Source organism: Rhinopithecus roxellana, chromosome 12 (assembly GCF_007565055.1).
Source record: "Rhinopithecus roxellana isolate Shanxi Qingling chromosome 12, ASM756505v1, whole genome shotgun sequence".
Taxonomy (NCBI): Eukaryota; Metazoa; Chordata; class Mammalia; order Primates; family Cercopithecidae; genus Rhinopithecus; species Rhinopithecus roxellana.
In genome coordinates, this window is record NC_044560.1 from 121,252,250 (window position 1) to 121,276,117 (window position 23,868).

The 23,868-nt window shown below is 47.7% G+C and overlaps 1 protein-coding gene across 5 annotated transcripts in view; it reads left to right on the plus strand.

The window, feature by feature from the left end:
• The first annotated feature begins 217 nt into the window (after positions 1–217).
• Positions 218–23,868, plus strand: part of ZNF274 (zinc finger protein 274) — a 32,717-nt gene continuing 9,066 nt past the window's right edge. The window contains exons 1-4 of one of the 5 annotated variants that reach the window (XM_010386964.2): positions 218–669; positions 1,148–1,225; positions 2,612–2,738; positions 3,864–3,959. In XM_010386964.2, the coding sequence (XP_010385266.1) occupies positions 1,193–1,225; positions 2,612–2,738; positions 3,864–3,959 (256 nt within the window). In that variant the 5' untranslated portion in view covers positions 218–669; positions 1,148–1,192. Of the gene's footprint in view, positions 670–727; positions 824–1,147; positions 1,226–2,611; positions 2,739–3,863; positions 3,960–23,868 lie in introns of those variants that run through there. The other 4 variants (XM_030912916.1, XM_030912917.1, XM_030912918.1 and 1 more) reach the window with 4 other exon arrangements.

The window sequence follows — 23,868 nt, forward strand, 5'->3', positions numbered from 1 at the left end:
CCCAGTCCTCGCCTTCTTTCTCGCCTTTGAAACTGCTGGAACCACAGTACCTCCCCACTCCCCCCCGCGACTTCCGTCCTCCAGTCGCGCCCCCTTTCCCAAAAGTTGCGTGAACCCTAGCCCCGCCTCCTTCTCCCCGCCCTCCCTGCCCCCGCCCCTCCACCGAGATGGACGGCCAGTTAGGCCCGCCCCCTGCACTTCCGGCCCTACCCGCCCTACCCGCCCTTCCTCTTCCCAAGGGACGTCATAATTAATCCCGCCCCCACTGCCACCAACTAAGCATCACCTACTCCGCACTTCCGGCCTCACCCCTGTCCAGCTCCTTTCCTATCTCCAGCTTCTGCTCTGCCCCAAGAGTGGTCGCCTTCTTGGCAGGGCACGACTCTCTCCCAGCTCGGGTCGCCGCCCACATTAGTGTGGGGCCCTGCGGCCTAGCGTCCCTCATCAAAGGCTTCCCCTTGCCTAGCTGGACCGCCGAGGGACATGGACGAGTGCCCTCCTCCTGCCAACCCCGGCTTCGCCTGCCGCCCCTAACCGGCCGGTCAAGATGGCCGCCGCTGGGTGAGGCGAGCTGGCGCGCTGCGGGGGCATCTGGGAGTTGTAGTCCGGGACGGCGGGCTGACGCACTTCGCCGCCGGCCGACTGGCGCCATTGTGCGGCGCGCGCCGGGTGAGTGCCGCGCGAAACATGCGTCCGTCGGGGGCTGCGCTGGGCGGGTCCGGAACCGTTAGTTGGGGGCGAGCGCGGCCTCTGCCTTTCCCGCCGAGCTCGGGTACCCGGAGCAGGCCCTGCCTGCAGTCCTCCCGCCGCTCTGTGGGATGGGGTCGGTGACCCGGAACCCCGAGGGGAGACAGTGCTTTCGGGGCGCCGGGGTGGAGAGAACAAATCGCCTCCGGGAGCGTGGGGTCTGGGCCAGGGAGGCGATCCCCTCCGATGCGCGGGACAGAGGAGGCTCGGTGTCCTCTCGGGGAGGGGAAAACTGGTCCTCTCCAGTACTGTGGGAGTCCTGTGACTCACTCTGGGCGTTTTCCAGTTTGGCTGGGCTTGTCATTTCCCGCTGAGGGAGCCGTTCCTGGGCGGAGGCTGGGGTAGCTCCCCAGCGGAGCTCTTACGCCTCTCCCTCCCCTCCCAACTTCGGTTTCCTCAGGACTCTGCCCACTTCCACCAGAGACACATTGAGAAGGAGGAAACTATGGCCTCAAGGCTTCCGACGGCCTGGTCCTGTGTGAGTAGAGGCTTCCTTCGGCTTTTGAGTCCGCTACTGCACCTGGGGGGATGCGGATGGTGGTGAGATACCACCTTCCCTGAGATGCCCCCGTCCCCCAGAGCACCTCGGGGAGGGGTAGATTGGTTGGGCATGAGAGATCCTGCTTGATGGTGGAACCGCAGGTGGTTTGGTTTTCCAAGGGTGTAGTTAGAATAGAGACCAGATTGTAGGGGCTTCTGAAGGCCAGGTCAAGGCTCTTCCTTGTACCCTTTATACTGGGAAGAGTAATTGACAGGACTTTTGTTTTTTTTTTTTTTTTTTTTTGAGATGGAGTCTCCCTCTGTCGCCCAGGCTGGAGTGCACTGGCTCGATCTTGGCTCACTGCAACCTCCACCTCCTGGGTTCAAGTGATTCTCCTGCCTCAGCCTCCTCGAGTAGCTGGGACTACAGGCGTGTGCCACCATGCCCAGCTACTTTTTTTGTGTGTTTTTAGTAGAGACGGGGTTTCACCATGTTGGCCAGGCTGGTCTCGAACTCTTGACCTAAGGTGATCCGCCCACCTCAGCCTCCCAAAGAGTAATTGATAGGTCTATGCAGGGATCAGGCTTATGTTTAGATTTCAGCAGATAAATTGGCATCGAGCAAGAGGTGACAGCAGCATAATTTAATAACAAGTAGAAAAGACAGGTGAGGATGGATCCCTGACAGGTGAAGGAAATAGAAAGAAGCATCAGGGCCCTGGGCAGGGGCTGACAGCTTGGGTGTGATGGTGCAGCTCAGAGAATTCCCTAGGAGGCATACGCACCACTCTCAAAGTCAGAATTTTCAAATGAATAAGAAATAGGGCCGGGTGCGGTGGCTCACGTCTGTAATCCCAGCACTTTGGGAGGCTGAGGCAGACGGATCATGAGGTCAGGAGTTCGAGACCAGCCTGACCAACATGGTGAAACCTCATCTCTACTAAAAATACAAAAATTAGCCGGGCGTGGTGGTGTGCACCTGTAATCCCAGCTACTCAGGAGGCTGAGGCGGGAGAATCGCTTGAACTCGGGAGGCGGAGGCTGCAGTGAGCCGAGATTGCACCACTGCACTCCAGCCTAGGAGACAGAGTGAGACTCTGTCTCAAAAACAAATAAATAAATAAATAAAATAAAATAAATGGACAGGTTTTCATATGCTACAGAGGACTCATGTGTTGCTCTCCTTATTGTAACCTGAATAGAGTCAAGCTTGGGTTTGCTTGGGGTTTCAGACAAAGACAGGAACTCAGGATGAGACTACCAAAATGCCCTTGGGTCATCTTGTAGACCATTCTGTGCTTTCACTGGCCTGGTCAGCCTCCCCTGTCTTTCTTTTGTCATGGATGTGGATGGCCCATGGCTGAACAAGAATCTGGATTTTTAGGAACCAGTGATCTTTGAAGATGTAACACTGGGTTTTACCCCGGAAGAGTGGGGACTGCTGGACCTCAAACAGAAGTCCCTGTACAGGGAAGTGATGCTGGAGAACTACAGGAACCTGGTCTCAGTGGGTAAGGCTGGCCTCCAGGTCAATAAGGATCTGTGTAGCACCTCTGAAGTATGTGTCTCCTTGGGTTCAGACTGCAGGGGCACCAGTAGGAAAAGGGCAGCTTTTCAGTATGACTTCTGAAGCATTGCCTAGTAGTCCATCCCTCCCTGAATACGAGGGAGATGGGTCTGTGGGGGATGTTTTCAGCTGTAATAGTGGATGCTTATTGTTTTTGTAACAAGAGTTCCAGCCAGGCATGGTGGCTCAGTTGAGGAGACTGAGGCAGGAGGATTGTTTAAGCCCAGGAGTTTGAGACCAGTGTGGGCAACATAGATCCTGTCTCTATTTAAAAAAACAAAACGAACAAACAAAAAAACAACTCCACAGAAATTCCAGACAATGTGATGCCAGTGTCCCAACGATTTAGGAGTAGCACCAAAGAGCCTGTCCCTGCCAGGCACAGTAGCTCACACCTGTAATCCTGGCACTTTGGGAGGCTGAGGCGGGCAGATCAGTTGAGATCAGGAGTCCTAGACCAGCCTGACCAACATGATGAAACCCTGTCTTTACTAAAAATACAAAAATTAGCCGGGCACTCCAGCTACTCAGGAGGCTGAGTCAGGAGAATTGCTTGAACCTGGGAGGTGGAGGAGGTTACAGTGAGCTGAGATTGGATCACAGCACTCCAGCTTGGGCAACCAAGCAAGACTCTGTCTCAAAAAAAAAAAAAGCCTGTCCCTTCAGACTCTGGTTATTGTGAACCTTTCCATGTTCCCCCTAGTCATTGCACAGCTGTGGCTCCAAGCATTGCATCTGTGCTCAAGGCAGAAACAAGGAGAAGGGGTAGCCCGAGCCAAGTCTCTTTCACAGCTGTCATGTTGAACCAGAAAGCAAAAGCTTTCCCAGCTGACCGATCTCTCTTTGTGTCTGGCTGACCAGAAATGGGCCCCTTAGCTGCTTGGCAAAGGAGTCTAGGAAAGCCAACAACAGGGATGGATGGAGTTGTGTTCACCGCTCTAGGCCAGAAGTCATGTATGTCATGCCTTAGCAGGGAAGAAGCTAGAGACAGCTTGTGCTGCGGTAGGATAGGTAGCATTTTCTCCCGAACACAGACCCCCACAAGCCCTGTCTCTTTTCCTTTGAGCAGAACATCAGCTTTCCAAACCAGATGTGGTATCTCAGTTAGAGGAGGCAGAAGATTTCTGGCCAGTGGAGAGAGGAATTCCTCAAGACACCATTCCAGGTGAGAACCAGACATGGGAAGCCCCCACAGGGAAGGGGCCAACTGATTAGTCAGGGACCCATATCTTGGAAAAGCAGTAGGCATTGGGATACCCCAGATGGGGTGCTGTGATGAGCAGTTGCAGAACCAAACTCTTAAGTTTTTCTCTGGCCCCAGAATCAGCAGTGTCCTGCTTGGTTGAAAGTGAACCTGTTGGCGGTGGCAGGTGATACTTGTGTTGACAGTAGGGGCTCCCTTAGTCTGTTACATGTACTGTCTACTCTGCCCTCCCTTCATAACCACTGGTAACCCTGGTGTGTATTTCCAGCCAGACTTTCTTACATAGGCTTATGTGAATGTATGTGAATATGTATACACATTATGAGGGTGTTATAATACAGACAGTTCAGCTTCTTTTTGATTTGGAGACTGGCTCTCACTGTGTCACCGAGGCTGGAGTGCAGTGGCATGATCTCAGCTCACTGCACCCTCTGCATCCTGGACTCAAGCTGTCCTCCTACCTCAGCCTTCCAAGTAGCTGGAACTATAGGCAAGTACCACCATGCCCATTTAATTTTTTTTTTTGTAGAGACAGTGTTTCACCATGTTGCCCAGGCTGGTCTTGAACTCCTGAGCTCAAGTGATCCACCCACCTCAGCCTCCTAGAGTGCTGGGATTTCAGGCACGAGTCACCACGTCTGTCTGGTCTACTTTATTTTATTTATTTTTTGAGAGATGGTGCCTCACTCTGTTGCTCAGTCTGGAGTGCAGTGGTATGATCTCAGCTCACTGCAACCTCTGCCTCCCGGGTTCAAGTGATTCTCCAGCCTCATCCTCTGCAGTAGCTGGGATTACAGTGTGCACCATGACTCCAGGCTAATTTTTGTATTTTTAGTAAAGGACAGTTTCACCATGTTGGCCATGCTGTTCTTGAGCTCCTGACCTCAAGTGATTCACCCACCTTGGCCTCCCAAAGTGCTGGGATTACACGCATGAACCACTGTGCCCGACCTCTGCTTTATTAACAGCTTCAGTGTGGTCCACATTTGATTTTTCTTCTTTTGATGGACATTAAATTTACTGCAGAAAACCTCCTTGCATACTTTTTTTTTGCACGAATGAGTTGGTTTTTCTGTAGGTTGGATATCTAAAAACGGAACTACAGGATCAACCAATGTTGTAAACTAAAAATCTGGTAGTTACAGATTACCATCTCAGATCCTTTAAGGCCAGGCACAGTGGCTCAGGCCTGTAATCCCAGCACTTTGGGAGGCTGAGGTGGGAGAATGTTTGAGACCCTGTCTCTCTAAAAAAAAATAGGCCGGGCACAGTGGCTCATGGCTGTAATCCCAGCACTTTGGGAGGCCAAGGCAGGCAGACTATTTGAAGTCGGGAGTTTGAGACCAGCCTGGCCAACATGGTTGAAACCCCATCTCTACTAAAAATACAAAAATTAGCTGGGCATGGGCCAAGTGCAGTGGCTCACGCCTGTAATCCCAGCACTTTGAGAGGCCGAGGTGGGCAGATCATGAGGTCGGGACATCGAGACCATCCTGGCTAACATGGTGAAACCCCGTCTCTACTAAAAATACAAAAAATTAGCTGGGTGTGGTGGCAGGTGCCTGTGGTCCCAGCTACTCGGGAGGCTGAGGCAGGAGAATGGCGTGAACCCGGAAGTGGAGCTTGCAGTGAACTGAGATCGTGCCACTGCACTCCAGCCTGGGCGACAGAGCAAGACTCCTTCTCAAAAAAAAAAAAGAAAAAAAAAATTAGCTGGGTATGGTGGTTTGTGCCTGTAATCCCAGCTACTTAGGAGGCTGAGGCAGGAGAATCGATTGAACCCAGGAGACAGAGGTTGCCGTGAGCAGAGATCATGCCACTGCGTGACAGAGCAAGACTCCATCTCAAAAAAAAAAGTACAAATATATATGTATATATATAAACATAAATCATAAATCTTTTCTTTTTTTTTTTTTTTTTTTGAGGCGGAGTCTCGCTCTGTCGCCCAGGCTGGAGTGCAGTGGCCGGATCTCAGCTCACTGCAAGCTCCGCCTCCCGGGTTTACGCCATTCTCCTGCCTCAGCCTCCCGAGTAGCTGGGACTACAGGCGCCCGCCACCACGCCCAGCTAGTTTTTTGTATTTTTTAGTAGAGACGGGGTTTCACCGGGTTAGCCAGGATGGTGTCGATCTCCTGACCTCGTGATCTGCCTGTCTCGGCCTCCCAAAGTGCTGGGATTACAGGCTTGAGCCACCGTGCCCGGCCAAATAGAAATCTTTTAAAATAGGCAAGACACAGGGCTCATGCCTGTAATCCCAGCAATTTGGGAGTCCAAGGCAGGAGGATTGCTTGAGGCTAGGAATTTGAGGTTATAGTAAGCTGTGATCATGCCACTGCACTCTAACCAGGTTGACAGTGAGACCCTGTCTCAAAAAAAAAAAAAAAAAAAATTTAAAATCTTTCAGAATACATAGAGTTGCTGAAGTAAATGACAACTCTTTTTCTTCTTTATCAACAGCAATTTGTAATGGTCTTTTGAAGGTTTGCAGATCTGATGGGATAAATACAATGTGTTCAATGTAGTTCACATTTTCCTCACAATGGACCAAGTTGGACATATTTTATAAATCTATGGCTTGTTTGTATTTTTTCTTTTGTGAGTTCATGTATTTTCCCATTTTTTTCTTTTTTTATTTGTAGGAATTCTGTATGTTCTGGATGTTAATATTGAATTATCATATCCCAGACCATGTATTGTCTACCTTTATGTAGTCTCTATACAGAAGTTTTACAATTTCTTTTTCTTTTCAAATATGTCTTTATTTCTGTTCTAGATTCTGTATCATATATAGGTAGATTATCCAAACACTTTAGTGTGATGTGGTATTTGTTATATACCTCGAACTGCTGCATTCAAGCAGTTCTCCTGCCTCAGACTCCCAAAGTGCTGGGATTACATCACTTAAATTTTTTTCTTTTTAGTTTAGTTTATCTGGAATGTCCTTTTATATATGGATGGGGTTCATCCTCTGCTTATTGGAAATACCATATTTGTTATGGACTAAGTAGCTGTCTTTATATACAAGCCTCTATGGACTCTCCTTTGATCTTTTCTGTCTGAGTAAAAGCCATGTTACTGTGCTTTGATATATAGTGGTTCCCCTTGTTATTAAAAAAAAAAAAAAAGTCTTAGCTGGCTTTAGCCATCTGTTTCTCCAGATGAACACTTATTCTCAGCTTGTCACTGTTCATTGAGAAAATCCTGTTGGAATGTGTATTACATTTAATTAAGTTTTCATTATTACTATTACCTGATCAAGTTAATCCTGCCTCATGGTCTTGCATAGTTGTTCCAGCTGAACCTGTCATGCTCTTAAATTCGTTGATCTTTTTTGGCCAGGCACGGTGGCTCACACCTGTAATCCCAACACTTTGGGAGGCTGAGCTGGGCAAATCATGAGGTGAAGAAATCGAGACCATCCTGGCCAACATGGTGAAACTCCGTTTCTACTAAAAATACAAAAATTAGCTGGGCGTGGTGGCGCACACCTATAGTCCCAGTTGCTTGGGAGGCTGAGGCAGGAGAATCACTTGAACCCAGGAGGCGGAGGTTGCAGTGAACCAAGATCATGCCACTGCACTCCAGCCTGGGCGACAGAGCGAGACTCCATCTCAAAAAAAGAAAAAAAATTCTTTCATCTCTCTCTTTTTCTTTTTTTTTTTGAGACGGAGTCTCCCTCTGTCACCCAGGCTGGAGGGCAGTGTGATCTCGGCTCACGCAACCTCCACCCCCTGGGTTCAAGCAATTCTCGTGCCTCAGCATCCTGAGTAGCTGGGACTACAGCCATGTGCCACCATGCCTGGCCAGTGTTTTTATCATCTGTAACAGTTGTGTTACGTCATGCAGTCGTGTTCATCATGGGTAGTATGTCCAAAATCGTGTGAAGCTCAGAGTGTGAAGAGTTGGTATCTAGTCTCTGACTTGAATGGAAAAGTTTCTAGGTTTTGATGAGCTTGATGCTGGATTCTGCTTTGATTCAAATCAGTTTTATCTGGATTAACAAATAGTCATCTTGTCTTTTCTAATGAATGAAAATCAGTAATAGCTCCTATTTCCCTTCTAGAGCTTACTAAAGTGGTCACACGATTCTCCTTTGAGCAGTTAACATAGGAGTATAATAGATACAGAAGTGCTTTTGTAACGTGCTGCTGGAGTCCTGAATTTCTAAGGATTTTTGTGTCAGTATTCATAAGTTACGTTGGGGAGGTGGTTTTCTTTGTGTGTTTGCTTGGTCAGCCTTTCTATCAGTGTGCTGAATGCAGAGCACACTGGATGCTTTCCCTTCTCTTTGTTTTCTGTGCTGTGATGCAAGCGGCATCAGAACTACCCACTTCTGGCAGTACTGAGCTGTGACATCCTCACCTACCTCCCATCCTTGGTGATGACCTGTTTGCCACAGAATAGAAGGCTAGAGTCTCTGTGACTCTCCCCGACCCCAGTCTTTCTCTGGGCCCTGTTTCTGGTTTCTTTGTATTTCAGCTTCCTGGCTCAGCATTAATACTTTGTTTTTTGTTTCCACATTCAAAGTTTTTCCTTCCATTCCCTTCACTGAAAATCTTTATTAGCAAAAGAGGTCACTAAACTATTTCACCTGCAAGGTCTCCAGCAATGCAAGTACTTTGTATCTGCCTGCAGTGGTTTCTGTGCCCCTTGGTTTTTGAGACGGAGTCTCACTCTATCACCAGCCTGGAGTGCAGCGGTGCCATCTCGGCTCACTGCAACCTCCGCCTCCCAGGTTCAAGTGATTCTCCTGCCTCAGCCTCCTGAGTAGCTGGGACTGCAGGTGTGCACCACCACATCCAGCTAATTTTTTGTATTTTTAGTAGAGACAGGGTTTCACCATGTTGGCCAGGATGGTCTTGATCTTTTGACCTTGTGATCTGCCCGCCTCGGCCTCCCAAAGTGCTGGTATTACAGGCGTCAGCCACCGTACCCAGCCCAGCCTCCTGATCTTCCTTTTGGTCTTTATGTTTCTGGGTTACTCAGGCTGTGACAAGTCTGCATTTCATCCTTCTTGGAGCTCAGGACCCATGTTCTGAATGGGCAAACCTCCAGGCCATACACTTCTGGATGATCTGGTAGTATCCTAAATCTGGCTGGTGTCTGGGGCACTGTGGGTGCCACACATCTTGGGGGAGCTGGCTCCACAGGTGACAGATTCAGGTTGGTGTCCCAGAGTCAGAGGCCACATGAGGGGAGGCTCATCAGGAGGTACTGTTGCAGCCTAGGCCTGAGGTGATGGGTGTCCAACTCATCTCTGCTCTGTCACAGAAAGAGTCCTTGACTAGATGCTGTCCTTCCTCTTCTCCTTCTCTCACCTCACAGATCTTTATGGAGGGCCTTTTCTGTCCTGTGCAATATACTCACTAAAAACTTAGATGATAAACCAAAGCACTTACATAATCCCTACCATCTTAGATGTCATAGTCTAAGCAATCATGGCCTTTTACAAACATGTTACACAGATACAATGATAAATGTACCGAGAAGGAAAAGAACTTGGTATAAAGAGGGGGAGCAGTGGGGAATTACTTTGGAAGACCTAGTCAGGAGACACTGCAGGGGTGAGATTTAAGCCAATTCCTGAAGGAAAATAAGTCGTGGACATATAGGATTAGTGGTGAAGAGAGCTTCTAGGCATGGAGGCACCATTTGAGGTGACTGTCAGAACTTGGCATTTTGAGGGGCTCTTTGAGCCTAGTGGACTAGAGCAAGTGAAATGAAGGGATGTGACGCTGCTTTTCACAGCTCACTCGGGGTAGCTTGTGAAGCAAGAATTGTGGTATGTCACAGATTGGAGGCAGGCAGGGCCCGCAGTTACACCTGGTCATACCTGCTGACGTGGTAATAAGTGGCCTGAGAGTAACAGCACATTGGGGGAGAGTCAGGTGTGTGTGATTCATAGGTGAACTCAATGGGACTAGGTGAGTAGTTGAGAGGGATGAAAGACCAAGCCACCAAGAATTTCTCATAGGTGACTGTGTCTAACATATTTCATATGTAAAGTCGGACCTCCTGCACATAACAAAATCCACAGATGCTCAAGTCCCCAGTATAAAATGGTGTGCGTATGACCTCCTCACATCCTCCCATATAGTTGAAGTCATCTCTAGGTTACTTATAATACTGAATATGATGTAAATGCTGTGTAAGTAGTTGTTATACTGTTTAGGGAATGGTGACAAGGAAAAAAAGTTTGCACATATTCAGCACATTTGCAGCCATCCTTCATATATATTTTTGAGTTGAGGTCTCACCCTATGTATCACCCAGGCTGACGGGTAGTGGCATGATCATGGCTCACTGCAGCCTTGAACTCCTGGGCTCAAGTGATCCTCCTGCCTCAGCTTCCCGACTAGCTTGGACCACATGTGTGTGCCATTACACCTGGCTAATTTTTATATTTTTTTGTCACCATGTTGCCCAACCTGGATTGAGTTCCTGGCCTCAAGCAGTCCTCCCTGTGTCAGTTTCCCAAAGTGCTGAGATTACCGTCTTTAGCCACCATGTTTGGCACATCATTCTTTTTTTTTTTTTTCTTAAATATTTTCAATACAGAGTTTGTTGAATCCACAGATGTGGAACCCACAGAATATACAGGTCCAACTGTACATTCTTTTTGTCAATATCTTTTTTCTTGTTTTTTTTTTTTTCTTTTTTTTTAGAGACAGAGTCTCACTCTGTTGCCCAGGCTGGAGTGCAGTGGCGCGATCTCGGCTCACTGCAAGCTCCACCTCCTGGGTTCATGCCATTGTCCTGCCTCAGCCTCCTGTGTAGCTGGGACTATAGGCAGCCACCACCACACCCGGCTAATTTTTTGTATTTTTAGTAGGGACGGGGTTTCACCGTGTTAGCCAGGATGGTTTTGATCTCCTGACCTCGTGATCTGCCTGCCTTGGTCTCCCAAAGTGCTGGGATTACAGGCGTGAGCCATGAGCCACTGCCGCCTGGCCTTTTTTTTAGAGAGTCTTGCTCTGTCACCCAGGCTTCTGGCAGGCAGTGGTGCAATCTTGGCTCATTGCAACCTCTTGCCTCCTAGGTTCAAGTGATTCTCCTGCCTCAGCCTCCTGAGTAGCTGAGACTACAGGACTGTGCCTCTATGTGTCCATCGCTCCTTTTAAAAATATGATAAAGGGACCAGGTGTGATGGCTTATGACTGGAATCCCAGCACTTAGGGAGGCTAAAGTGGGAGGATCACTTGAGCTAAGGAGTTCAAGACCACCTGACCAACACAGCAAAACATCATCTCTACTGAAAATAAAAATAATAAGCCAGATGTGGTGTTGCATCCCTGTAGTCCCAGCTCCTTGGGAGGCTGAGGCAGGAGGAATGCTTGAGCTTGGGAGTTTGAGGCTGCATTGAGCTGTGATTGTTCCCCTGCACTTCAGCCTGGGCAACACAGCAAGATACCATCTCCAAAAAAAAAAAAAAATATATATATATATATATAAACATGAGATAAAAGGGCCAGGTGTGGTGGCGCATGCCTGTAACCCCAACACTTTGGGACGCCAAAGCAGGAGGATTGCTTGGGCCCGAAGTTTGAGACCAGCCTGGGAAACATGGTGAATACAAGTCTCTGCAAAAAAATAACAAAAATTAGCCAGGTGTGGAGGCAGGAGGATCACTTCAGCCTGGGAGGTTGAGAGTGTAGTAAGCTATGTTAGCACCACTGCACTCCAGCCTTTGTTTAAAAAATGTGTGTGTGTGTGTGTGTGTGTGTGTGTGTGTGTGTGTGTGAGAGGGAGTGAATAATTTCTGAGTTTTTGGCATTAGCCAAGGATGTGGGGATGTCTGGTAAAGACCTAGACTTTGCTGAGGAGAGGAAATAAGGGGTTTCTGTTTTCTCTGTTTTTTGTGTTTCGTTTTTTACCTTTTTTTTTTTTTTGACACAGGGTCTCACTCTGTCACGCAGGCTAGAGTGCAGTGGCCCCATCTCACGTCACTGCAACCTCCACCTCCCAGGTTCAAGCAATTCTCCTGCCTCAGCCTCCTGTGTAGCTGGGACTACAGGCACCTGCCACCACACCTAGCTGATATTTTGGATTTTTTAGTAGAGACAGGGTTTCACCATACTGGCCAGGCTGGTCTTGAATCCCTGACGTCAAGTGATCCTCCCACCTGGGCCTCCCAAAGTGCTGAGATTATAGGTGTGAGCCACCACACCTGGCCTGTTTTTTACTTTTTATGTTGAAATAATTTTTAATCTTTTTTTTCTTTTTTGAGATGGAGTCTCACTCTGTCACCCAGGCTGGAGTGCACTGGTGTGATCTTAGCTTACTGCAACCTCTGCCTCCTGGGTTCAAGCGATTCTCCTGCCTCAGCCTCCTTAGTAGCTGGGATTACAGGCATGCACCACCATGCTCAGCTGATTTTTGTATTTTTAGTAGAGACAGGGTTTCACCGTGTTGGGCCAGGCTGGTCTCGAACTCCTCAGGTGATCCACTCGCCTTGGCCTCCCAGAGTGCTGGCATTATAGGCGTGAGCCACCACGCCCGGCCCCTATGTTGAAATAATTTTAAACAAAAAGTTACAATAGGCTGGGCGCAGTCGTTCAGACCTGTAATCCCAGCACTTTGGGAGGCCCCAGGTGGGAGGATTACTTGAGAAAAGTGTCAGCAACAAAGTAAGACTCTGTCTGTACCACAAAAAAACAAAACAAAACAAGTGATGGGGCACATGCCTGCAGTCCCAGCTACTTGGGAGACTGAGATGAAAGGATTACTTGAGCCCACGAGGTTGAAGGTGCAGTGAGCCAAGGTCATGCTACTGTATCGCAGCCTAGGCAACAGAGAGAGATTCTGTCTTAAAAAACAAAAGGTCAGGTGCGGTAGCTCAGGCCTGTAGTCCCAACACTTTGGGAGGCTGAGGCAGGCAGATCCCAAGGTCCAGAGATTGAGACCATCCTGGCCAACATGGTGAAACCCCGTCTCTACTAAAAATACAAAACTTGGCTGGGCGCGGTGGCTCACACCTGTAATCCCATCACTTTGGGAGGCCGAGGCAGGCAGATCACGAGTTCAGGAGATTGAGACCATCCTGGCTAACACGGTGAAACTCTGTCTCTACTAAAAATACAAAAAATAGCCAGGTGTGGTGGTGGGCACCTGTAGTCCCAGCTACTCGGGAGGCTGAGAGAAGAATGGCGTGAACCCAGGAGGTGGAGCTTGCAGTGAGCCGAGATAGCATCACCGCACTCCAGCCTGGGTGACAGCAAGACTCTGTCTCAAAAAAATAAATAAATAAAAATAATAAATAAATAAATAAAAATACAAAAATTAGCTGGGCGTAGTGGTGCACGCTTGTAGTCCCAGCTACTCGGGAGGCCGAGGCAGGAGAATTGCTTGAACCCAGGAGGCGGAGGTTACAGTGAGCCGAGATGGCGCCACTGCACTGCAGCCTGGCGACAGAGTGAGACTGTGTCTCAAAACAAACAAACAAATATATATATACATATACACACACACACATACTAATAGTATGGATAACTCAATAGCTTTCACATTGATTGAAGTTTTTGAACTGTCACATGTCTTAACTGATTCTTGTAATGACAAATGAATGAGAAGGCACCATGGAGATACTCCAAGGTTTCCAAAGCCAGTCAAATACACCTATTTATACCTAAGAAGGAGATCCACACAGCACATAAAAACATCCGTTTGGAAGTCATAGGTGTTTAGAATGGAATGCTTTACTGTGAGTGTGAGATGAGAGAACTGTCTTCTAAAGTGGTCGGTTTCTCCCAACAATGGCATGGCTGTGCCTCTGATTAATGCACAGAACTGGTATTGAGTTTAGACTTGGACCATTTGACACCTCACCCTGTGTGCTTCCCCAGCTTCCCGTGATAGCAAGAACGGCAGTCAGGTCGGCAGTTCCCAACCTTTTTGACACTAGGGACCAGTTTTGTGGAAGACAGCTTTTCCATGGACCTTGGTGCGGGGGAGGGATGGTTTTGAGATGAAACTGTTCCACCCCAGATCATGAGGCATTAGATTCTCATAAGGAGCATGCAGCCTAGATCCCTCACATGCACAGTTTACAATAGGGTTCATGCTCCTGTGAGAGTCCAATGCCACTGCTGATCTGACAGGAGGCGGAGCTCAGGTGGTAATGCTCACTTGCCTGCTGCTCACCTCCTGCTGTGCAGCCTGGTACCAGTTCATGGCCTGGCAGTTGGGGACCCTTGGTTTAAGTAGAAGGGAAACAAATGCTAGGACAAATAGCGTTCATCCTCAGGAAAGCACTGAAAGAGGAATGATGCTGTGACAATAAGCAATTTAGGGAAATAAATTAAGCAGCACTCAAATCTTCAGCTCTCTCTAATTTCCCTTCAAGAACCATTGCCATATATGTGGCTGCTGGGTGGAACACTTGAGATGTAAACTGTTAAGAATTTAGTCATTAGGAAAGGAATGCAGGGAAGAGACTATTATGAAGGTCATGATGTAGGAAACCCTGCAGGGCATTTTACATTTTTTACTTGTCAAGAAGTTAAGTAGGGGCCAGGCACAGCGGCTCATGCCTGTAATCCCGGTACTTTGAGAGGCCAAGGTGGGCAGAGCATTTGAGCTCAGGAGTTTGAAACCAACCTGGGCAACATGGTGAAACCCTGTTGCTACATAAAATACAAAAGTTAGCCAGGCATGGTGGTATGTGTCTATAGTTCCAGCTGCTTGGGAGGCTGAAGTGGGAGGATGGCTTGAGCCTGGAAGGTGGAGGTTGCAGTGAGCTGGGATCCTGCCACTGCAGAAAAGAAAACAAAGTTAAGTAGGAAATGAGTCCTACAAATAAGAACTTAGCAGCTTTTTGAAACATAGACCAAACATGAGTCTGAAAAAGTAAGTTTGATGAGGAGAGTGGTTTTTTTTTTTTTTGGAGACGGAGTCTCGCTCTGCCCCCAGGCTGGAGTGCAGTGGCGCGATCTCGGCTGACTGCAAGCCTCTGCCTCCCAGGTTCACGCCATTCTCCTGCCTCAGCCTCCCGAGTAGCTGGGACTATAGGCGCCCGCCACTACGCCCGGCTAATTTTTTTGTATTTTTAGTAGGGATGGGGTTTCACTGTGTTAGGATGGTCTCGATCTCCTGACCTTGTGATCCACCCACCTCGGCCTCCCAAAGTGCTGGGATTACAGGCGTGAGCCACCGCGCCCGGCAAGGAGAGTGTTTTATTGGGAGGAAGAAAGCCAAATTCTTCTTGAGATTCCATCCTTTTTATAGCTTGAGAAGGTCACACAGGCCATGGAGTGATCAATGGCATACCATTATTTTATCCAAGAACAAGATGCAATAAATGTGTTTAGTTTGAAAAAATTCACTTTCGGCCTGTCTTTGCCCTCTTTAATGTCTTTGCCATCTTTCATGGGACATTAACCAGCAAACACCCCAAATGAAGTAAGTCCTTTTCATGAACTTTTCAACATCTGAGAACTCACACAGGGAAGAAACCTCAGAAATAGATCATGTGAGGAAAGACTTCTGGCCTAACTCAGTCTTATCTTGAGAGAATTCATACTGGAAAAGTTCTTACATTGAGTATTACATCAAAGAGCTTCTGAAACCATGAGAATATAATTGCTGTGGGAAGGATTTCGTGCATAGCTCTCTTATTCAGCATCACAGAAGTTGTACTAGAGATTACCTAAGAACATAGGGTTGGAAAGGCTTCAGGTGTCCCAGAACTCACTGGCAAGGATCCCTCCCTGAACACAGCATTTTGGGAACCCCTTCAGTAGGAGTCCTCATTGTTTTCAGCATCAGAGGACTCATATGGGCAAACATCCTGTGAATGCAATCTGTGCAGACAAATAACCAGCCTTAACTCTCAACTTACGTGACAGAACGAAAAAAATGCACACTGGAAAGAACCCCATTGAATAATAAAAATGAAATGTCTCATCCTATTTTTATATCATGTCGTAGAGAAGGCAAATCCTACATAAAACACTGATAAGTATGTAAATGTAGTCTTGTCTCTTCTAATTTGCTTATTATCTGACCTGAACATTTAGAACAAATATTTAAAATATGGATGAGAGCAGGTGTTCTTTTCCTTCTGTATGTCCCCATTTGCTAACACAATGACTGAATTACTAGGAGCTCAGTACATACTGTTGAGCAAATAGATGTCTGAAGAAGTTGCAGGAGACAAGAATATGTCTTCAAAGAGAAGACTGAATACAAGGCCAGGCTTTGAAACAAAAGGGTAGGTAAGAGAAGGTAAAGGAAAATATTTTTTTTTTGAGACGGAGTTTCGCTCTGTCGCCCAGGCTGGAGTGCAGTGGCGCAATCTCGGCTCACTGCAAGCTCCGCCTCCCGGGTTCACGCCATTGTCCTGCCTCAGCCTCCCAGTGTAGCTGGGACTACAGGCGCCCGCCACCACGCCCGGCTAATTTTTTTTTTTTTTTGTATTTTTAGTAGAGACGTGGTTTCACCGTGTTAGCCAGGATGGTCTCGACCTCGTGATCCGCCCATCTTGGCCTCCCAAAGTGCTGGGGATACAGGCATGAGCCACTGCACCCAGCCAGGAAAATCTTTACTTTGAGTGCTACAAAGAACTTTGTGGGGCCCACATTCTTGGCAACTAGGTTGAGTCTGGAATGTTGGGTGGCTGTCAAACATGTTTTGGCTGGAATTCAGTGAAGCAGAGTGATCTCATGCTTTGTGATCTTTTATTGAAGAACACTTCACATTCTGTGCCACCTCCCACATATCTGACCTCTAAGACTTATGTAAATTGTGACCCTCTTATCTGGGGACCACTCTCCCTGTGTTTCAGGGCTTGTACTCAGGGATAACTTCAAAGCCTGAAATGTCTTAACTAGTAATTAAGAAGGAAAACAAACGAACTAAGTGTTTGAAGCAGACATTTTTGGGGGGAAAGAAAAATACCATCAACAGTCCTATAGAAAGAGGAGCAATGACTTTAAGGAAAAAAAAAAGAATAATAATAAATCAGAAATAGAGAAGAAAATAATATTCTAAGAACTCATTTTGTGGGTAGACAAAATGCCAAAATGACTTTGAGTAAGTAAAGAATAAATAAACAGTAAACCTATACAGGGGAAAAGAACCTGTACAGATATTTTACATGTAGTTTTTTTTGTTTGTTTTTTGTTTTTTTTTTTGAGACGGAGTCTCGCTCTGTCGCCCAGGCTGGAGTGCAGTGGCCGGATCTCAAGCTCCGCCTCCTGGGTTTACGCCATTCTCCTGCCTCAGCCTCCCGAGTAGCTCGGATTACAGGCGCCCGCCAGGTCGCCCGGCTAGTTTTTTGTATTTTTTAGTAGAGACGGGGTTTCACCGTGTTAGCCAGGATGGTCTCGACCTCCTGACCTCGTGATCCACCCGTCTCGGCCTCCCAAAGTGCTGGGATTACAGGCGTGAGCCACCGCGCCTGGCCACAGGTAGTTTTTAGTTATAGTACTTTGCACAGCTGTTATACAAAGAATGAGAAACCTCTTTGTGACTGATTTGAAACCGCATGTGTGTAAAGTATATGACATTATAATATATAAATATATATATAAGCTATTAAAATTCAAGTGTGCTTGCTTTGGCTTATACTACAATTGGAACAGTACAGAGAAGACTAGGATAAAAATTTTTAATTTAAATTTAAAAATTTAAAAATAAAATACACAGTCAAGTGCAAACACACAAATATGGTTGTGTGTCAGTTGATCATCAGTGGAAAAACGTGGAGACTTCTTTGGAATTTTATATTAATTTTTGGAGGTGCTGCCCATAACCGTGCTCATAGGATGGAAATGGTAGCTCCTTCCTGTTGTGTCACTGCTTCCTGGTCCAGTTCCTGACACAGTATAGGTGCTCAGTAATTATTTGTTGAGTGTAGGAATGAACAAACAAAACATGGAAAGATTTTTGGAAAAGTATAGAGTTGCCAAAATTAGTCCTAGGAGAAACATTAAAATTAACTTTGTTTGTTTGTTTGTTTTGTTTTGTTAGAACAAATTGACCACTTGCAGCAGAGTACTGCCCTGAGCAGTGGAGATTTTTTAACTTCCCATTAAAGACAGGGTTGGGTGCAGTGGCTCACACCTATAATCTCAACACCTTGGGAGGCTGAAGTGGGAGAATTGCTGGAGCCAGGAATTGGAGACCATCCTGGGCAGCATAGCAATTCCTGGGCTCTACAAAAAATTTAAAAATTAGCCATGCATGCCGGGGTGCACACCTCTGAAATACTATTAAAATGATACTATTTTGCTCGGGCCTGTAATCCCAGCACTTTGGGAGGCCAAGGCAGGTGGATCACCTGAGGTCAGGAGTTTGAGACTAGCCTGGCAAACATGTCAAAAGCCTGTCTCTACTAAAACTACAAAAAATAGCCAGGTGTGCTGGTGTGTGCCCGTAATCCCAGCTACTTGGGAGGTTGAGGCAGGAGAATTGCTTGAACCCGGGAGGCAGAGGTTGCAGTGAACCGCGATTGCGCCATTACACTTCAGCCTGGGCGACAGAGCAAGACTCTGTCTCAAAAAAAAAAAAAAAAAAAAAAAAAATTCAGCAAAATGACATTACAAAATAAATGTATAGTAGTAGCTTGGCTTGGCCAGGTATGGTGGCTCACACGTGTACTGGGGTGGCTCAATCCCAATACTTTGGGAGGTCAAGATGAATGGATCACTTGAGGCCAGGAGTTCAAGACCAGCCTGGCCAACATGGTAAAACCCTGTCTCTACCAAAAATACAAAAAATTAGCTGGGCTTGGTGGCGTGCACCTGTAATTCAGGAGGCTGAGGCATGAGAATGTCGTGAACCCGGGAGTCGGGTGTTGGAGTGAGCAGAGATCGCACCACTGCACTCCAGCCTGGGCTGCGGAGTGAGATTCCATCTCAAAAAGAAAGAACAAGCTTTGGTTTACACCAGGAATATCAAATTTGACATGGATATACAAAAGATATTAAAACCTTTAAAAAGTTATACCAAAGAATAAATTATGAAGGATGAGCAGGACCTATTTGAAGAAAGTTGTAAGTGCTGGAGTGTGGAATACTTGATAAATAGAAGTATTAACTTATTCTGAGGGCTTAAAAAGGCTAGAAGTACTGATGTGTTTCAGCACTAGTGTCCTGAAGTCATTCTACCCATCAACCTCTGGAGAAATGCTGCTGGAGCCATTTTACCATGGGACCAGAAATACAAGTCCCTGACATGGGCTTGGCTGAAAAGAAGCAAGTGGGGTGCAAACTATGTGTGCTCTCATGTTACGAAGAAGCTATGTTGAATCAACAAATATTACTTGAGCACTTGCCAGGATTCCAGGTACTGTTCCAGGACTGGATCACAGTGACGAGTGGGGCAGGTCTTACACCTGCTTTCATTGAGCCTACATCCATTCCATGGCTGACTGAATCACCAAAAATGAGCTTGCCCATTCATTACCTCAGTCGCACTGGGCACCTTTCAAGTGCTCATTGGCCCTGCAGCTAATGCTACTAGGTTGGACAGTACAGATTAGAACATCTCATTTATAGAAGGTTCCATTGGACAGCACTGCTCTAGATAGAGTGACAGACATGATAAATTAATCAGGTATTTGGGATGGTAATCTGTTGGAAAGAGAAGGAAACAATGGGATATGTTGGTGGGGAACAAGCGAGATATGGGTGGGCAGCAGTAGTTTAGAACTAAGCAGGAAGATGGTTCTAAGGAGGTGACATTTGAGCTCAGAGCTGAATGGGAAAGGCGAATCAGGTGAAGATGTTGGGGAAGACTATGCCACGCAGGAGGGTGGTGCACATGTGGACCTCTGGATGAAAAGCCTTATTCTAGGAAAAGTAAGATGCTGGCTGTGGGAGACCCCCTTAGTGTCAAGGGCATGAAATAACAGGGTTTGGAACCCAACTCCTTTGTTGCCCATTATGTTAGGCCGTTCTTACATTGCTATAATTACCTGAGACTGGGTTATTTATGAAGATAAGAGGTTTAATTGACCCACAGTTCTGCAGGCTGTACAAGGGTGGCACTGGCATCTGGTTGGCTTCTGGGGAGGCCTCAGGGAGCTTTTTACTCATGGTGGAAGGCAGGGAACAGGCACATCATGGCAAAAGTAGGAGCCAGAGAGAGGAAGAAGGTGCCACACACTTTTTTTTTTTTTTTTTTTTTTTTTTAGACAGGGTCTCACTTTCACCTAGGCAGTAGTACAGTGGTGCGATCATGACCCACTGCAGCCTCGACTTCCTGGGCTCATGTGATTCTCCCACCTCAGCCTCCTGAGTAGCCAGGACTACAGGCGCATGCTGCTACACCTGGCTAATTGTTTGTAGAGATGGGGTTTTGCCATGTTGCCCAGGCTGGTCTAAATTCCTGGGCTCAAGCAATCCACCTACCTTAACCTCACAAGGTGCTGGGATTACAGGCGTTAGCCACTCTGCCCAGCCACACTTTTTTAAACAACCAGATCTCGTGTGAATTAACTTATCACCAGAAGGATGGTGCTAAGCCATTCTTGAAGGTTCATCAGGCCTCACCTCCAACACAGCATCACTTTTCAACCTGAGATTTGGTAGGGACACAGAATCAAACCATATCATCCACTCTGCAACCCTGGGCAGGGTTCCTAGCCTATCCCAGCATGAATTTATTATTATTATTATTATTATTTTGCTTTCTGAGATGGAGTCTTGCACTGTCGCCCAGGCTGGAGTGCAGTGGCACAATCTTGGCTCACTGCAACCTCAGCCTCCCAGGTTCAAGCGATTCTCCTGCCTCAGCCTCCCGAGTAGGTAGGACTACAGGTGCACACCACCACGCCTAGCTAATTTTTGTGTTTTTAGTAGAGATGGGGTTTCACCATGTTGGCTAGGCTGGTCTCAAACTCCTGACCTTATGGTCTGTCGGCCTCGGCCTCCCAAAGTGCTGGGATTACAGGTGTGAGCCACTGCACCAGGCGTATTTCTTTTGTGTATGGGTTGTACATTTGCTGCCTGCAACTGTGGGCAGCCTTCGTGAAATGGTGGTTCTGTCATTGACTCGAAAACTGAGTGATGTAAAGATCATCAGCAGCCTTTGGCAGATCCTCCTCTAGGCTCTACTTTGGGGTGTGAGATCCACAAGTCCCAGTTGGCAGCCTCAGTGGTCCACTGGAGGAGACAGACGCAGAAGGTAATCCAATAGGGAGCTTAGTGGCACTGAGGAAATGATGACAGAGGAGAACAGGAAAGCTGAGAGCTTTCCGGACAAGGAGGAAAAGTGATAGAGTACTGTGCCCAGGGATTAGGGGAACTGAGGGTAAGTACTCTTCTGACTCTTCCCCGACAACAAGCTGCTGAAAAGATCATTGCTTTTCGTTGTATTTTGGACTGGTATACCTGGCTAATCAGCATTCACTGGAAAACAGCACTGTGAGGAAGACATCTGCCTAAGGCTGTTTGTCACCCTGGAAGGGAAGCAGCAGAGAGGTAGAAATATCCTGAGAGAAAAAGATAGTGTCAAGAGAGAGAAAGCAGCAGCTCCCCTCAGCCCTTACCACATGCTGTGCCTGGACGGTATCCAATCACTTCGGGTGAAGAAACTCAGGCTCAAGAAGTTAATCTCTCTTGATTAAACCCCTTGCTCTGAGCCTCAGTGAATTTGTTTCATAACCCATTAGACAGTTGTAGGTGAGGGGACTGCGTTGCTACGGGCTCATTCAGCTGCTGGGCTCAAAGCCATTTGGAGTTCCAGCTGATAGGGATCATGCAGCTCCACATAAGTGGGTTGGGTCAGTCATGTCTGTGGAATGAGATGGGTGGAATGAGAATCCAGTTCTACCTCTGCCTGCTGGTGAACGTAAGAGCTCCCATTTTCTCCTCCATGAAGTGTAGCAGCTAATTTCCTGGAATAGACAGTGGTAAGGATTGTCCTAAAGGTCTTGGGATAGTCTGTGGGTTGACATGTGGAGGACTGAGGTGCACAGAATGAGTCCATCACTTCCCCGCCAGTTTCTAGGTTCGTGGCCTGTTTTGTTCACTGTGGTGTCCTTGGTTCCATAGCATGCAAAAGATGCTTTATGATCACTGTACAGAATAGAGTGTGGCACCTCATGGGTTGATGATCAAGATTAAAGCAGAAGTAAGTATATTAGAAGCGGGTAGCGTGGAGTAGAAGAATCCAACAGTTTTCCTAGGGGCTAAGACACTAAAATCCCTCAATTAAGGAATACAGAAAGAAAATTTTAGGAATTTATGAAGTAACATGTTAAGATTTTTAAGTGTCATGCGTGATTACCTAAAATAGTGCTGGCGGCCCAGTGCTGGTCTGCCACTGAGCCCCCCCAGGAAGTAAAGATTCAGTTGGTGCATGTCCTATGTCCTAGGCATTTAGTCCAGTGCTGCTGGGCCTCCAGTAAATCTTACCCCCAGCTGCTTCTCAGGAAAAAGTCAAGCCTTAAGAGCTGTAATTGGGGCCGGGCGCGGTGGCTCAAGCCTGTAATTCCAGCACTTTGGGAGGCCGAGACGGGCGGATCACGAGGTCAGGAGATCGAGACCATCCTGGCTAACATGGTGAAACCCCGTCTCTACTAAAAAATACAAAAAACTAGCCGGGCATGGTGGCGGGCGCCTGTAGTCCCAGCTACTCGGGAGGCTGAGGCAGGAGAATGGCGTGAACCTGGGAGGCGGAGCTTGCAGTGAGCTGAGATCCGGCCACTGCACTCCAGCCTGGGCGACAGAGCGAGACTCCATCTCAAAAAAAAAAAAAAAAGCTGTAATTGGGGCATGCGGTGGCTCACACCTATAATCCCAGCACTTTGGCAGGCCGAGATGGGCGGATCACCTAAGGTCAGGAGTTCGAGACCAACATGGCAAAACCCCGTCTCTACTAAAAATACAAAAATTAGCTGGGCATGGCGGCGGGCGCCTGTAATCCCAGCTGCTCGGGAGGCTGAGACAGAATTGCTTGAACCCGGGAGGCAGAGGTTGCAGTGAGCCGAGATCGCACCACTGCACTCCAGCCTGGGCGATTAAGAGCGAAACTCTGCCTCAAAAAAACAAACAAACAAACAAAAAACCACTGTAATTGAGAGAAAATAAATGAAGTATGCCCTCAAATGAAGAAAAGTTATTTGGGGGAAAATAAGTCCCCAGAAGTCCTAAAAAACAGAAAGGGAATTAAATATAGATCAGAGCAGTTAATAAATGAGTTGGAGAGGGCAAGCCCCCAAAATGAAAATACCTCAAAAGCTTATTTGGGGGAAGAGGTTGGAAATAGGTTCTCAAGTGTGTCTGATTCATCTTATCAAGAAGAAAAATCCCTTCAAGCGTAGACTAGGAATGGTCGAGAATTAAAAGCGTGGCTCAGGTCCTGCTGCTCTACAACTGCACCACCTCGCTGGAAGGACGGCCTGGGCTGCAAGGAGGCTGCGCAGCCACTGGCTCTGGGCGGATCCCAGCGCGGAGCTGACTACCTGGGCCCATGCCAGCACTGGGTCCCTCCAGTCAAACCTGTGCAGCGCGCAAACGGGAAGCCCAGACAGACCAGGGCTTGTACTCGAGGAACGGGAGAGGGAAGGGGTTGGGAGTCGCCTGCTGTGGCCTCAGCGGAAGGTCTCCCCCAGCCCGCGACGTCCGTCGAAATATTTGCAGGTTCCGTCGAAATATTTGCAGGTGAGGCAGGCGTGGAAGCTCCTGCCGCGCTGCCCCGTTGCCCCAGGTAGGCCCAGGACCTGTCCCTGTCAGCGGGGAGTGGGGAGAATGGTACCGGAAGCCCATGTCTCGGAGGCTGCTGGGAGCTGTAGTGCCCGCGGGTGACGTCGTTCTGGGCGCTTTTCCGGTTCTGGGGGCGGGGTTAGAGGCGTGGCCTGGAGGCGTCGACCCATTTCGTTGGCAGAGAGAGCGGGTCTTGTGTGGACGGTGATCTGCGCGAAAGG